Here is a 16,202-nt window from a genome sequence, read left to right on the forward strand (position 1 = left end):
GTTTTTTACTCACTTTATGTCTCTTCCACGATGTTATTTCTCTCTCCAACAACGTAGGTTACAATTACAGTAGCATGACCAATTATGCAAATTAGGCGATGACGTTATTTGGCGACTTCTAGCGACTTTTCGGACAGCCAATAGTGATTTTCCTTACTGAGGAGTTGGCAACACTGGGTGGAACATTTCCACAGTAAGACCAGACAAGACCGCGTCTTGTTACGGACATTTAGGTTACAGGTAAGAGTGCACAGAGAAGCCACACAATTTTACACCAAAGAAGTCAAAAAATATATAAATATTAAACATCGTTAACCACAGTGACTACCAGCTGGTGGCGGTAAAGTACAGAAGTTCACCAGGTAAAGTTCACCAACAGCCGTTAAACGCTGTAGAAGAAGAAACAGCGTCACTACTGCTAACAATGGCAGCCGCTTTCACGGAGTTACGGATGGATCAACTGCCCACAGACCCGCTGCTGCACATTTTATCCTACTTGGACTTCAGGGACTTGATGCAGTACGTATCCCACACCTCCACGGTGTAGCCAGGAGAGGAAGAAGAAAACACGCCATTGATTTCTTCTTACACAAGCTGCAGGAGGAAACGCAGGCTAGAGGCTAACCGCTAATAACAACGACAGCAGCTCGTTAGGCGAGCCCCTTTATTTTAATTTTTGTTCTTGTAATTCTGAGTAAAGAGTTGTGACAAAAGGTGCTGTCAGTGTTTTACTGCAAGTATTCATGAAAATGTAACTTTAATGGCAGCTGTCACGTAGCGCAGAGCCAACACAGAGACTTTAAAACGCCCCATATACGAGATATGATCGCGTTTACAGTTAGCCGCATGCTAACTGCTGCTAACTATTTGTTTACGTCCCCTACTGCGCATGTCTGTTAGCCTCAACCCTTTTCATGTTAATCTACTGAAACTTATTATCAAAGTACTAAAAAGCGCATTAAATCCATGTAATAAAAGTACACAGGCATCCGATTCTTTCAGTGAAATCACACAAATATGTTCTGATTATTATAGCAGAAGGGTTATTACAGTTAAAGTACACTGGTTTCCTGCAGCAAAGGTACATAAATATGTCGTAAAACTTTTCTAGTTGATAAAAAAGTTAAATATGTTGTTCAGGTTTAAATAAAATTGTTGTTTTAAATAAACATAAATTTTAAATAAAGTTGAGTAGTTTTCAGGATGTGTCATTATATCTGTTTGCTCTCGTGTAAACCACGAGATGTGTTTGAGATAAAACTCCTCTCTCTGTGTTTGACTCCTCCCCCTCTCCCTCCTCCTCAGCTGCAGCTTTGTCAGCAGGCGCCTGAACGAGCTCTCTAAGCACAATCCTCTTTGGAAGTCTCAGTGCTGCAAACACTGGCTGCTGACAGAGTGAGTTCACCCCGACATGTTTTACACCTCGCCGCAGCCTCGCCGCACTCTGACTTTTCTCCTCTCTCTGTCTCTCTCTCTCTCTGTATGTATGCTCACTTAGTGACGACCGACTGCAGAGCGGTGTGTCCTGGTTCTGCCTCTTCAAGCAGTACTACACTGATCTGGGCCGGTACATCCAGTATTACGCAGTGCTGAAGAGGGCGTGGGAGCAGCTCAAGAGCTTCCTGCAGCAGAGGTGTCCACGAATGATCGCATCACTCAAAGGTGTCACACAACAGTTCAACAGCTGGATGCACCACAGCTCGCACAGATATCACATAGTTCAAACTGGAAATAGCCAGGCTTTTTGTTTGAAAGGCAACACCAAAATTCTAGACTTTTAAAAACAGGTTTGAAAATTAAATAAAAATGTCGTTCTTCATTAACAAAAAGATTCTTTCCGAGTTTGGCTTTCTTTGTGCTCACTGCATCAACAAAGCCTGAAATTCACTGCACGTCACCACAGTGGATTTTACACGAAACAATCAATATGTGATTAAAATCCAGACTTTCAGGTTTGTTTCAAAGGGTTTAACTAAAGTACAGAATTAGCTGTTTATGAATTACAGCTATTTTAAACACGCCCCCCTGTTTTCAGAGGCTTAAGTAAAGTCAACAGACAGTTGAGTAATAAACAATTTTATGGCTCGCTTCACTTGCAATTAGGGCTGCCACAAACGATTATTTTGATAGTCGACTAGTCACCGATTATTTTTGCGATTAGTCGACTAATCAGATCATGCATCCATTGGACGTAAAACCTACAGCTTATTGCACCAGCAGCATCTGCTCTTATATAACTATCATTAGCTTACAGCTTTAAGTGTTTAAGGTATGTGCTAACTAAAAATAAAGACAAGATGATAGTTTATTAAATTTTAATGAAATTTGCAGATTGTTTCGGTGAAGTTTAATAAACTCCTTGCTATCTAAAATATAACAGGACAACGGAGTATATTCTCGAGCATCTCACACTTCTGATAATCAGTTGTCTGCTTGACGTTTATTCAGCTGTGTAAAAACTATAACTTTAATCTCAGCCAAACGATTTACTCAGGAACAAATAAAACACTAAAAAAAAGCCTCTAATAGTCGACGTAATCGTGATTAGTCGACTAATCATGGCAGCCCTACTCGTTATTTTATGACAGATGAAGCAGATGGCTTCAGGCTTGCCTTCACTGCTCCGCCATTTTTAGTGTAACGAGGAGAAATCTGCATGTTTCTGCCAAATTTTCTTTGTTCTTGAGCTAAAAGAATCAAGTTCTTTTGTTTCTGCTTCAGTAAAACAAAGTACTGCTGTAAAGTGTTTCTTGATGTTTGAAAGTTGTTGGGTTGCTCTCTGCTCATGTTTCTCAGTCATTCACACATCTCGTCACCTTCTTTCTATAAAACTTGATAATCAGTAATTGCATGTAAAGTCTGAGCTCTCCTGAAGATAAACTACAAGAAAACCTTTTTTGTTTATATCTGTCAGCCCCATTAGCATCGCCTTTAAAGGTGATGTTTCCTGTTTCTGTCTTCAGAGGGCACCACCGAGGTGGAGCTGAATGACATCGAGGCACAGATCGGCTGCAAGCTCCCAGACGACTACCGCTGTTCCTACCGCATCCACAACGGTCAGAAGCTGGTCATCCCAGGGTCAGTGTCAGCCTGAGAACACAGACTGTAGCCACGCCCCCTTCTACCTGTCTCACCTTCCTCTCCACCTGTCTCTCTGTCCTCAGGCTGATGGGCAGCATGTCTCTGTCCAACCACTACCGCTCCGAGGTGCTGCTGGATGTGGAGACGGCGGCCGGCGGCTTCCAGCAGAGGAAGGGGATGAGGCGCTGCCTGCCGCTCACCTTCTGCTTCCACACTGGCCTCAGTCAGTATATGGCGCTGGAGCCTGCTGAGGGGCGCCAGATGTTTGAGAGCTTCTACCCCTGCCCGGTCAGCACATTTACTGTCTGCTTATTCTTTCAAAGTAAATGCTCTGTAGCATTCAGTGGACATATTTGGAACTGTTTCTTCTTTCTGTGTTTCAGGATCAGACGGCTCAGGATCCTTCAGCCATCGACATGTTCATCACAGGTCAGCGCCAGTCTTTATCTGCAACTGTGTTAGAAATGTTATATTCAGAAAATGTTATTTAACATTTTAAAGTATGAATTGTGGTTTTAGGTCAGGAAGTTCTTCGACTTGCAGATGACTCCTGTTTTCATTTTCCTGTCACTGGTGACTTTTTAGGCAGACCATGTGTATAATTTCTGGTCTAAGCGCTCTTACTTTTCCTAAAATCAAAAAACACTTAGAGATAAGAGTCCAGATTCTTTCAGCTTCAGTAGAATTGCTGTGATCAGGGTGTCGTTCTCCAAAGTTCGTGAAACGGAAGATTTACAAGAATTAGTGAATTGCAAGTTTGACATGGTAATCAAAGCTGACATCAATGCCATCTAGTGGCTCAATATTAAAACTACACCACATACTTAAATTATTAAAATCTTAATTAAACATCGCTTAGAACCAACTGTGTCTTCAAATCAAAATTCAGACTGATGCCTTAATTTTGCTTCAGCAGGAAATCTACATTTGTGTACATCAAATTATGATGTACACAAATGCTCTTTTTAACCCTACGCTGTAACCTTCTACACCTTTAGTCATTGTGGGCTGCGTCAACGCAACGTGTTGTCCCATTTCTTGGTGCACGTCAGGTTATGTGGAAGTTTAAGACGTTGGGTTAAGAGGGGTTTTCAATTAAGCCGCACGAGACCAAACTGAAACATAATTTAGGTATAAACCCGTAAAACAGCCTCCAGTTTAATCTCATATTATTTTAAACCACAAACAGAACAGAAACAGGAAGCCTTTATGATCATTCTGAGCACTGCTGTTTCAAGTTTTAAGTTTTATTGTCATGTACAGATAAACAGTGTAGCCACATTTACCCATAACGAAATACTTTGGCTCGTGTTCGTCAGCTTTACATGAGCATATAGAAGTATGCAGTTAAATTAAGAAGAAAATAACAGAAAATAGCAGTAATAATAACGATAAAGAGAAAACAAATACTAAATATTTAGAGAATTTAAGACAAGTTGTTATTTACAGTTTGTGAAAAACTTGTGCAATGAGTATTTAAGTGATATTTAAGTTTGAAGAGGAACTGTTAAAAGGCTTTTAGGATTAATGCTGAATCGGTTTTAGGAAGAAAAAATCATTTCATTTACTTTTTGTCTTTTTAAACCTCTATGTTGAAGTATCCTGTAAGCTTTCCAGTAGAACATTTCTGTACGTTCAGTCAGTTAACTGTATTTGACTGGGGTGTAATGTATTTGAGTGCAATTGTATTATCACATAGTTCTTCACAGGAGTTCAGATGAACATTGTTAAGTGTCTCACCGTGCACTCTCCTCTCAGTTTTAACAGCGACAGCTCGTCTCTCTGTTTGATCTGTTTGTTTTTGCTGCCCTGCTGTCGAACTCTAAAGCTGGATGTCACAAGATTTTCTGCAACTTGTCTTCTCGTTCAGTCTGATGTCATTAAACATTTCCAGGTCCAAAAGTCCGTCAAACAAAAAGGTCCAATTCTCTCAGGTGTTAAAATAAACTTTCTACCTGTAATCACAATTACGTGAAAAATTTTGAATTCTGCTTTGTAGAAGTGCAGAGAAAGGTCATGTTCAAATATTTCTTACATCCAGTCTTCATGGTCAACTCAGCGTGTAATGTTAATATATAGAAGGTCGTGTAAAGATTTAAAATGTCATGTTTGACCTCTGACTCAGTATTTTTTTTTAACAAATTAATACATCTTCTATATCCACATAAATAAAAAATAATCAATCAATATGTCAGGTGGGTTAAAACGGATTTAAACAGAGCAAATAACAAACCCTGAACCCTAACCCTGCTCTTGTTTTTACTGCAGTCCAAACTTCTTAAAGTAGGCGGACGTTTGTTCGATGCAGTTTTGTTTTTTTAAATAACCCATTTTTCTTTAGTTAAATTCGTTAACAAAAACTCTGCTTCGGGTCTTGGAGCCACACAGCAAACGGAAAACCAAAATTGCCCTGAAATTCACATCATTAAAGGAAACACTATGCCTGAGGTCTTAATTATACTCCGTTGCGGACACGGACAGCTGGAGATCCGGCGGCCAAGAAGTCATTCCTGTTATGCTTCTTTGAAGTCCGCTGCCTGGGGCGTGGCATAGTTGTAATGTAAATTCTCCACAGATGATACTGCGCGGTCGCAAAAGTCAGGCAGACGGACCTCCTCCCTCACTCACTGTCTGAAGATGGATGCAATGAGAAGGAAATGAAGGCAAAAGGTCAACCAACTTGACAGACTCACTGCAGGTTTCTTGGTGGTTTAAGGTTCTCGGGCTGATAGTTCAAGAGATCTATGAGCTGAACAAACTGTCAGACGGCAATTATAGACATTGAAAGTTTCAAGGTGGAAAAAAGAGCAGATAAAGATGCAGGTGAATTTGAGTGTTTCTGACTGCTTTCTTGGTGATGTCACCTACGCTCAGGGTGGAGCCCATAAAGAAAGAAACAACAGGTCTAGCAGTGAATCTGAGTAATCTCACAGAGTTAAGACAACATTTGAATTCCCTACATTCAGTTCAGCATCCAGTGTGCTGGAACACATCACAGCTGTCATCATGTGAGAGGCGGGTCTATCACTGGGCTTACTCGTCTTTGCCGTGGTTTAACTAAACCCAGGTACTGTCCACGTATCCAGTTGTGAAATGTGATTTGATAGATTCAGGTTTGCAGGAACATTTGACTCAAGTCGTCCACTCTTCATTCATTTGTATAAAGTTGAGGTATAAGCTACTTTAGACCGAACCGAAAGTCCTAAACACGAGACCGTTTCAGCAGCTGCTTGATTTATTTCTCTCCTCCAGTTGGATAAATCACCCAGACAGATTATAAGTTTGTGTCAGTTTGTTCTCTGTGATTCTTTAACTTTGTGTGAAAGCTGCAGAAACCCTGAGCATGAAAACGTGGGAAACTGTGAGTGTTTGTGTGTGCAGGCTCATGTTTCTTGGAGTGGTTCACGACCTACGTGCACAACGTCGTCACGGGAGAGTATCCAATCATCAGAGACCAGATCTTCAGGTAACAACGAGTCGCGCACACGTTAATGAGTGTTTTGTGTGTTTGAGCCTCTGTGAAGCTCAAAGCTGATTTTGCTCTGCAGGTATGTGCACGACAAAAGCTGCGTGGCAACCACCGGCGACATCACCGTCTCCGTTTCTACCTCCTTCCTGCCAGAGCTTTCGTCCGTCCATCCTCCACACTTCTTCTTCACCTACCGCATCAGGTAACTTCCTCTCTGCTCGCCATGTCTCTCACCGCCTCTTTTCAGCGTTTTAATGACCCGGCATGTGTTTTCAGAATAGAAATGTCCAGCAGCGCCTCGCCTGAAGCTGCCTGTCAGCTCGACAGCCGCTACTGGAAAATCACCACCTCTGATGGCAACGTGGAGGAAGTCCAGGGTCCCGGCGTGGTCGGTACGCTGCCCGCATCACACCTGGGCTGCTCCACTGTGATTGGCTGAGACCAGCTGCTGAATGTGTGTGTTTGTGTGTGTATCTGTGCAGGGGAGTTCCCGGTCATGACGCCTGGAAAAGTACACGAGTACGCCAGCTGCACGACCTTCTCCACCTCGTCAGAGTACATGGAGGGTCACTACACCTTCCACAGACTTGGTAACTACCTCCACCTGTAACAGAAACGCCTCCCAGATGTTTTGCTGCTGTTCTCATATTTGTTTCTTTCATAGCCAGTAAAGAGGAAGTTTTCCACGTGGCCATACCTCGTTTTCACATGGTCTGCCCCCCCTTCAGAGAGCCTGTGGTCCGAACGGTAAGAGGTTCTGCAACGCTCTGAAAATCAAAAGACACTTTCAGGGGATTTTAGACTGAAGTCAAAACTGAAACGTAATTATTTGTTGGTTTTCAACATCTGGCATTGATGCACATGGCTGGTTAACTGGAGACAAATGAACTACAAAGACAGGATTACTGCAAAGGGAAGTGGCTGAGAAGGTACTGCAGGAAGACAAAATGAAAAGTCAAACTTCCAGGTTTATGCAGCACAGCTTTACTCTAATGAGCTGAGGGCAGTAAACATAAATATAAGAGGATGAGGAGAACACCAAGATGATATCAAGGACAAGAGCAACTTTAAGGTCAAGAAATTGTTTGTTTAATGCTTTAAGATATTCTTAAATCTTCCACTGTGACAATTTGTTTGTGCTTAATTGGAGATTATTTCAGGTAAAAGGTGCAGCAAATGTAAACTGTCAGGAATCAAACACAAGGAGAAGGATGACTTGATTATGGTTTCTACACATGCATGTACAGAGATAAGAAGTAACGTACCTGAGCAGAGCTGTGTATATTAAAAGAATCAGTAGGAAGCTCTGTACGTATACAGTGATGTACATGATTTCCACAGTGCTGGCTTCAGGTGTGGGTCAGGTGTATTCATAAAGAACCGATAATCCAATAAAATGAACAAATAAATAAATCAAGTTACCAGAATTACTAGTTTCCTTACCTGGAGGGGGAAACAAGATTCCTAAATAACTTTGAATCTTGGAAACATTAATGAAGCCTCAATACTTGGCTGTTGTGATCGCTTCAGTTTCAGGTCCCAGAACAATTTTGATCTTCGGAGATCTGATAAAGTCCCCTGTACTCTGGAGGTTTGTTTTATCTTGCATCTCTCACTCTCTGCAGTCTGAGTTTAAAAATGTAAAAGCTGCAGGCTGAGCTGCTGGTGATGGAAAATCATTAGCTACACTGAGAGAGTCTGACTGTCCAGATTTTAGTTTGTTTGATTTTAGCTGCTGAGAGCAGCCCTGCTGCAGACAGCGGACATCAGGAGCTGACTTCAGGGCCAGTTTGAAGTGTTTCCGTCACACAGCTTCACCGGGGTTGGCTGGCTCGCCTTTTTTCAAAGAACTCAAGCCTAAAATTAATTTAAAGAGTTTACTAATTACACTGTTTACTACTTACAGTCGCTATCTTGCACAACTCACTGAGCTCAGCATACTGTTCACTGCTGAGGGGATGCCCTCTAGCGGCTTTTTAGTGAAACATGACTTCAGCGTAACATCTGTGTCAGTGTAAGTGACACTGTTAGGCTTTCTAAATATCTTGGTATGGTGTGATACCAGTATGGTGTCCAAGCGCACCATAAAGTACCTGCAGAGACCACCAAAATTAAACGCATAATGGCTGAAAAATGACCCAAAAATTCTCTGCAAACAGGTAAAAAACTGGTACAGACGTGCAGATCAGCCACCAACACCGTGTCTTGCTTCTGTATTGGAGGGTTAAAGTAGGCGTCGCCTCCTTTAATGATCTCATTGATCAGCTTCAGACTGTCCAACCTTCAGCACTTGCTGCTCACGCTCTCTGTTGTCTCTTCTGTTTTGTTCCGGACGACATCTGATCCAAGCAGCAGAAGGCGTTGGCTAGCTACACGCCTCGCTTCGACGACCACGACGACGACGGCGAGTACTGCGACGGAGACGGCGACGACTTCGACGACCTTAGGGGAATCAACATGGCTGCCTTGGAGGGAGCATGGTGTCCTCGACACATCTGACCTCTGACCTCCCAACATCATAACATGCTGATGTCAGTTAATTGGGTCGATGAACATTAAAAGCTTCCGTATGGCCTTTGACTCGCAGCAGGGGATTATGGGACTGGTTGTACCAGTGAACCCACCAAGCAGAGCCATACAGGGACCGAGTCGCACCAACTTCCAGCTGCCAGTGAAACAAAATCAAAATGTGAAAGTGCAGTTTTATAGAAATGGTCTTTTTCTGTTGGGTGTTTAAGCTTTTGTCAGGACACTGTTTGATAAGTGAGGATGAGACGGGCTGGACGCCACTGGCGTTGGCCTTTTAAAGGAGCACCGTGGTGATCTGTGGCTCCCAAACAAACACAGCAGGGAACAAACTGACGCCAGTGGCTTCAGGTTCCAGTTTAGAATGAGGAAAATGCCGATTTGTGTCGACTACAAGACTTAAATCTGGAGGTTTTTTGTGAAATGGAAAAAATGTGGGTCTGTTACTTTTGTCCATAAGATTTTAGTTCTCAGAGGGATAATGCTTCTCCTTCTTTAAATGAGAAAAGCTGTGGTTTTTTTGGGGGGGGGGGGGGGTTTCCACGGCAGGAACTTAAGCCTAACTACTGATAGATTTTGTTTTTTTATGGCTTCCTAGCCAAAATTTAATGAAAGAGATTCTTTTCCAAAAAATATGGAGACTTCACAGTATCTGCAGGTGAAAAGATGTTATGCTGCCGTCTTAAAGTGTAATCTGAGAGACGCTGCAAGCAAATTTCAGTATGTGTGTGGTCATTTAATCCTAGCATGCAGTCATTTGGTGTAGAAAACACCAACCAGCCCAATGTGGCCTCATCGAAAGGATTTTTTTCATCCAACAAATCCATTCAACACCTACAAAGGTAGACAAGGAAAATCTGAAAACCTGAAATCAAATATTCCGAATTTTTCCTGTGTTAGTAAACAGCAGGTATATCGTTGGATTAGCGATGAGCAACCACTCAAATGTCTCACATGTCTGAAGCCTAAACTTTTAGGAATTATTTAAGGCTTTCATATGAGACACTTTTTTAATTTGAGAGAGGCGATTCAACATTAGCCCTCCCCCTAGTGGATAAACTGAGCAGTGCAGCTGTTATGTGTGTTATTAAAAAGGAAAGATCTCCACAGCCAAAGGTTTTATTGCATATTTTTATGGTTTCTGCTCCTTAAATCTGGTGCTTATCCTTTGTCATGTGCCAGCAAATCACACCTTCAGCCAGTATTAAAACCTGAGAGAGACACAATAAAGAAAGTAAATTAATACAATAATAAATACTTGCAGCTATAGATTGATATGTTACCTTTAAGATGAGTTGTAGTCATACGGCTTTAAGTTGGTGCAGTGAAAAAGAAAATCTGGGTTTATTGTGCTTTTTCCCCAAAAAAAAAAAAAATTATTTCAAAATAATGTGTACACGCAAGGGCAGGCAGAGTGTGATAAGAGAAGAGGACTTGGGTTTCTTTTATCTGGGGGTTAAAGTGTTGTATGCTTCACGCTGCTTTCTTAGACTTGAGTTGGTATCTTAAAGCAGGTCTCCTTCCTTTCTGTCCGGTGGAGGCGGGACAGTCAGCGGGTTTGTTTTTGTATGTTTGGATTAAATAAATCTCTTATACTCAGTCGCTTTACTTTTACACGCTCGCTTGAAGGTGATTTTCTCACACACTGTAAAAAGATTAACTCCAGAGCTTTAGTGAGACTTCACCAGCCTTTTAAAGATTGAGTTTATTTCAGATACCTGCCCTTTTCACAGCTTTTATAAAACAAATTGTTTCTGCTCCCTTAAAGTTGATTTTATTCTGATTGGCCAGTTCCTGGAAGCTCTTACACTTTTCCAGAGGAGCTTCACATGTACCACAGGCTGTCTTAGCCGCCAGTTTTTCCAATTGGCTGCACCTTACAAACAGGTTTGATCAGCAGGTAGGCGGGGTTTCTGTGTGCCTCACGTGATTTGCTCTCTGTGATGCCATCCAGATCCAAAAGTAGAAAAAAAAAAGTGTTTTTGCACATACACTGACCTCTGTCAGGTAGCTCCTCTCTTCTCTAGACATTTTAGGATGGCTGATAAAATCATTCTTGTACTATAGTGGTAAATGCTGCTGACTAATGTTGCATTTCCTTTGGCTACTTCACAATAACCGTCCACTTCGTTTGTCAGCTTAATACTATTAATGTAAAACTGAAGCAGCACTAAGTGCTCAGTAAGTTAATGCAGTCACTACAGACAACAGCATGACTTTGAACCTTGTCTATGTTAACGGTAAGCTTATTTCCCGTTTACACATCCCCATGGAAACCAAGAAAACACAAAGCAGCAGGCCACGAGCGGTTCCTAGACCTAAACAAATAGTTTTTAATGGTGATCCATACATGAGTATTAAAAAAAAAATCAATTGCAGTGTCAAGACCAGTGACGCGTAAGACTCTAATTTGGGTTTCCGATGTGAATGTGTCACATCATTACTAAACCTTTCAATTCTGACCTTTTAAAAGCTGAAAATATTAGTTTTGAGTTCAGTTGTGTCCAAAAGTTTTGGCAGTGATGAGTTTAAACACGTTTGCCGTCTTCCCAGTGTAGTTTGGCAGCTAAATGGACACAAGTCAGATGAGAAATCGTGTTCAGAGACACAAACTGCTGTGAGATCACAGTGACCTCAAACATGCATTTAAATTAAAATCTTTAAGACCGCTGCATTAAACTGTGAATGAAACCGTGAATAATAAAGTTTAAACCAGCGGTTACATTCAGCTGAGCGTAATTAAACAAACTCAGTCTGTTAAAGAGTTGGATCCAGATGCTGATGATGTGAGCAGTCTCCACAAACGCCATCAAATTCATTTTCAAGCGGTGATTTGAAGCTCTTTTTACAGTCGAGCTTCAAACACCCGAATCTCCAAATTTAAGACACGAAGCTTCATTAAAGCAGACGAATCGTAAAAAAAAAAAAGAAGCTTATTCGGACTCGGTGAAACAGATATTTGTTCTCTGCAGGTTAAAAATGTTCAGCGGAGTATCGCGTGCTTCTGTAGCTCCTCCTCCTTTTCAGTCTTCGTCATCTTCGTCCTGATCGTCGTCTTCCTCCGCCGCCGCCACCATCCCCAGACTTCTGCGTTTCTTTTCCCCTCTTGTCTCCTTCCTGTCCTCTCCCTCCTCCTCCTCCTCGTTGTCCTCCTCCTCCACTGCCCCTCCATCACCGCCATCCCCCTCCTCCTCGCGGGCGTTGCAGCGGCTGCAGTGTCTCCCGAAGCCTCCCAGGAAGTGCGACCTGAAGCAGCAGAAGGGGCAGGCGTAGCGGCCGGGCCGGTGGGCGGAGCTGATGTGCCGCTGCAGCCGGCTCGGCAAGAAGAAGCTGCGCTTGCAGTCCTTGCAGCTGTACGGCCGCTTGACGTCGTGGCAACGCACCACGTGACTGATGGCGAAACCTGCGGCGACACAGATGACAATAAAAACAAATCTATAGTTTTTGATGTTGGATTATTTTTAGTTATCTGTTTGCTTGTTTGGTTTGAAAAACAATTAGATAAAGATTTTTATTTTTTTAGTTTTGCTTGCTTAAAAAAAACAACCAAAAAAAAAACAACCAAAAAGATACAATTACCAAGTATAAGCTGATTAAAATTCTTTTGTTGTTGCTGTTGTTATAAAATATAATAATTCGCATAAAATAAGTCAAAAAAGTCATATCTAATCTTTTTTAAAGTCCAAAAGAATACTACAGAAGTCAGCTTAAAGAGTAATTAAAATGTAAAGATTGTGTTTACATTTTCTGGCGTTTTATGTCTGCTTTCCTTCATTTCTGGGATTTTAACTCACATTTACAAATTTAAAGCAACAGCCCGATGTGGTATCTGTGCCATGCATACAAGCTTTAAGACGTAAATGTCACATTAAAAGGTCATTTTTGTAGTTACGGTAGTCTCTTCTAAATATATTTTAAAATGTTACCACCAGGGGGCAGTGTATCACCACAAAGTTTTATTGTCCCAGTTTGGTGCAGTCCTCCAGGTAACAGTCTGTTAAACGGCTACAAAACACAGAACGCTAAGTAGTACAGAAGTGTTACATTACACATACATGTAATAACTGCTTTCTGCCCCCTGCTGGTCATTACAAAGAATAGCAGGTGCAGGGATTCGTACCTGGGACCTCGAGTTCATTATCTTTTATCTGCATCAGTTTGATTTGAGCTGCGTGCGTGGGCGGGTACCTTTGAGTTTGGTCTTCCAGCCGCACATCAGGCACACAAAGCGGTTGGAGATGAAGCGCACCACTTTGGCCGTGGCCTCCATCTCCTCCTTCAGCAGCTCACCGCTCAGCCCGGCCACCGCTGCCTCCTCCTCTTCCACCCCCCCGCCACTCTGCATCTGGTTGGCTGTGGCAAGGTCACGTCTGATGGCCTGGTTGGCGTACGCTTTGGGAATGTTGTGCTTGCGCACCACGTGGCTGACACCCACAGCTTTCAGCTTGTTCTTCCAACCACAGATTAGGCAGCGGTACCTGGCGCCATCAAACAGTAGCACGCTTTTGTCATCATACTCGCATTTAACCGACTCCACCCCCTCTCCTTCCTCCTCTTCTTCACCCTCACTGCTCCTCTTTCTTTTCAGGACGTCCCTGCATCCTTCCTCCTCTTCCTCAGTCTTGATGCTCTTTATTTTAGATTCATCTTTCCCTCCTTCTCCTTCCTCCTCATTGCTCTTCTTTCTTTTGGCGTCACCTTTCCCTTCTTCTTCTTCTTCTTCCTCTTCCTCAGTCTTAATAGTTTGCTTTCTTTTGGTGGCATCTTTCATTTCTTCGTCCTCCTCGTCACCCTTCTCGCTCCCGTTGTCGCCTCCCTTGTCCCTTTCATCCATGCAGTGTTTGGTGATGATGTGCTTGTAGAGCTTGGTGAAGTCTCTGCTGGTGTAGAAGCAGTAGGAGCAGTGGAAGAGCCGGGCGCCGCTCTGGTACATCAGGATGTTCCCGAGGCGTCCCATCACCACACCGTCAAGGCAGGAGGGGTGGGATGCCGCAATGTGGGAGAGCTGATGGGCGTGGCTCTTGGAGAAATGGCCACAGTGGGGGCACTGGAGGTGAGCCGCGACACCCCCGCCTACTTCACCACGAGTCTGTATGATAACCGACATCCCTGCAAAGATAGTACAGAGCAGGTCAGGACCAGGTGGGCTCAGAAAACTGCCACTAAGATCAAGATAAAAAATTCTTAAAGCTAAATGTAGAGTGCGTTCTGGTGGACAAACTATGCAACACCAACAGTCATAACATGGTTGAACGGTGTTTCTCTTGTCTCTTCTATATTTTTGTTTTCATTTCTTTATTGCTTGTTATAAATAGATTGGGAAATAGCAAAATATCTGTCGGGCTCGATTTATCCAATTTCGAAATATTTGCTCAAAAAGTATATTTTATGTCTGCTTCAACCAGGAATACAAAACTTCAAAAACAGCCAATGTTAGACCTTTACCGAAACCAAATTGTGCACGTTACATGTAAAAATATATGCTGTGTGCTCTGCTGTCACACAAGCAGCAGAAATGTGTGGGTTTTTTACTATAGTCCGGTTTAAAAATAGCAGCTCTAAATATATATAAAAAATTAATAAACAGATTCCATTAAAATAATCTAACACTTCAGGAAATCACAACCAGGTACTTTGGACGTCTCTTTACTTCCATCCCTCCACAGCCTGTAAACTTATCTTCATCAAATACATTCAACCTTTAAACGGATTCTTTTAATATTTAATCTTTTTCCCCATTAACAGTGATACAATTTCAACACTTAAGCACATTTAGGAGTGAGATTTGTCTCCAGAGTAAGTCACCTTATCCTGGTTCATCCCGGTTTATCCTGGGACTGGGATAACGGTAACCCTGCTCCTGCACGCTGTTCACATCAATGGGATAGAAGAGCGCAGCTAACAGGCTTGCCTGCACTAAAAACTACATATTTTAACCAGTTTTTCCACCCACCTGACTCCACCGCCGGCTGTGTTAGTTTGTAACAAAGTTCCTGAACCTGAAATAACAATAAAACCACTCAGGAGAAACATTTGAACCGGATTAAATCTCCATCTTTTAGGCTAACCGCCGGCCTGCTCAGCAGATTCTCTGCTACCGCCCTTTTCCGTGTTTACCTCCAGCACAGCCAATCAACTCACTTCAGCCGTCCGCCACTGACCAATCACAAAATTCCCTTAACCAGGCTCTCGTCTAGCATTCAATTGTCGCGAGATCTCTGGGGTGTTTTATAATTGTCGGACATTCCTTCGTTTATAGAGGAAAAAAACATAAAATCTTCCGGCTCTGGTGAGACAAACTAGCCTACACTTTCAAGTGAACTAGATATAAATGAATAAAGATAATAGAAGAAACTGATACATAAAGTTTATTGAATATTATTTATAATCAGGCTGAAGCGTGTGCTCCTTAGTCTGTGATTAATAAGGCTGATCCTGTCTCCAGAAACCCACCACCTGCTGAGGAAGCAGAGCACTACATCTCTGTCATCCACTGCTTCGTCATCGCTCATAAAGGTATTCTTATTCTTTATTCTTCTTTACTCCCTTTCAGTTGTATTTTATTTTTCTTTGCTTGTTTTGTTTTGCTTGTTTTTTCTCTTCTCTTTTTTTAGGGGTGGGGGTGGGGAAACGTTACTGTTTACCCTCAACTTTCTCAAGATGTTTGTCCTAGATGAGCATCAATCTAGCTAAGTGTAAACAGCAGTAAATACTAATTATTGAATGTTGTTGTGCAGCACGCAGGACCGACAGCGCACAATGTGCTTGAAAGTAGCAGCTAAGAAAGGTGTAGTTTATGTCTATGAACAGTGAACACCTGTGTGCATCAGCGCACTTGTATTCAAAAGGTTTCTCCGTGTAACGGTCTGCTAGAGGGTGTAGAGAGCCATAGCCCCGTCTCCAAGGACATGAAGCAGGCATGGAGGAGATCCAGGCTCCAGACATCCAGAGGCCCCAGAGTGCAAGAGCCCAAGGTGGACCACCGGAGGGGCATCCGTGCCACCCTCCTGGGAAGAGCTGAGTAGAACCCCAGACGAGGGGTCACCCAGTAGCCACGGAGCAGAAGCCAGAGGGGGCTGCAGTGGCGTGCCTGCCGGCTCTGCTGGCAGCCAGCTGTGCCAGAGTG

The 16,202-nt window shown here is 42.7% G+C and overlaps 2 protein-coding genes across 4 annotated transcripts; one reads left to right on the forward strand and one right to left on the reverse strand.

The window, feature by feature from the left end:
* The first annotated feature begins 169 nt into the window (after nucleotides 1–169).
* On the forward strand, nucleotides 170–10,673 carry fbxo3 (F-box protein 3). Of its 2 annotated transcripts, none has more exons than XM_086284227.1 (13): nucleotides 170–240; nucleotides 322–519; nucleotides 1,306–1,395; nucleotides 1,499–1,662; nucleotides 2,964–3,078; nucleotides 3,165–3,369; nucleotides 3,465–3,510; nucleotides 6,463–6,547; nucleotides 6,630–6,752; nucleotides 6,827–6,942; nucleotides 7,033–7,140; nucleotides 7,215–7,297; nucleotides 8,900–10,673. In XM_086284227.1, the coding sequence occupies exons 2-13, from the start codon at nucleotides 425–427 to the stop codon at nucleotides 9,047–9,049; spliced, it is 1,380 nt and encodes a 459-aa protein (XP_086140353.1). In that variant the 5' UTR covers nucleotides 170–240; nucleotides 322–424; the 3' UTR covers nucleotides 9,050–10,673. The 2 variants fall into 2 exon arrangements, with proteins under 2 accessions (XP_086140353.1, XP_086140354.1); XM_086284228.1 differs by having other exon boundaries at nucleotides 8,903–10,673.
* On the reverse strand, nucleotides 9,865–15,186 carry LOC147301686 (uncharacterized). 2 transcript variants are annotated; one of them, XM_086284231.1, is made up of 3 exons: nucleotides 14,882–15,021; nucleotides 13,265–14,185; nucleotides 9,865–12,479 (listed from the first exon to the last, which is right to left on the reverse strand). In XM_086284231.1, the coding sequence occupies exons 2-3, from the start codon at nucleotides 14,181–14,183 to the stop codon at nucleotides 12,100–12,102; spliced, it is 1,299 nt and encodes a 432-aa protein (XP_086140357.1). In that variant the 5' UTR covers nucleotides 14,184–14,185; nucleotides 14,882–15,021; the 3' UTR covers nucleotides 9,865–12,099. The 2 variants fall into 2 exon arrangements, with proteins under 2 accessions (XP_086140357.1, XP_086140356.1); XM_086284230.1 differs by lacking the exon at nucleotides 14,882–15,021 and adding an exon at nucleotides 15,030–15,186 and having other exon boundaries at nucleotides 9,866–12,479.
* Nucleotides 15,187–16,202: the final 1,016 nt, after the last annotated feature.

The sequence above is a fragment of the Aulonocara sp. 'chitande type north' Nkhata Bay genome, linkage group LG23 (assembly GCF_057382095.1).
Source record: "Aulonocara sp. 'chitande type north' Nkhata Bay isolate Kocher_YH1m ecotype deep benthic linkage group LG23, A_spYH_male_GT1.1, whole genome shotgun sequence".
NCBI classification, from domain to species: Eukaryota; Metazoa; Chordata; class Actinopteri; order Cichliformes; family Cichlidae; genus Aulonocara; species Aulonocara sp. 'chitande type north' Nkhata Bay.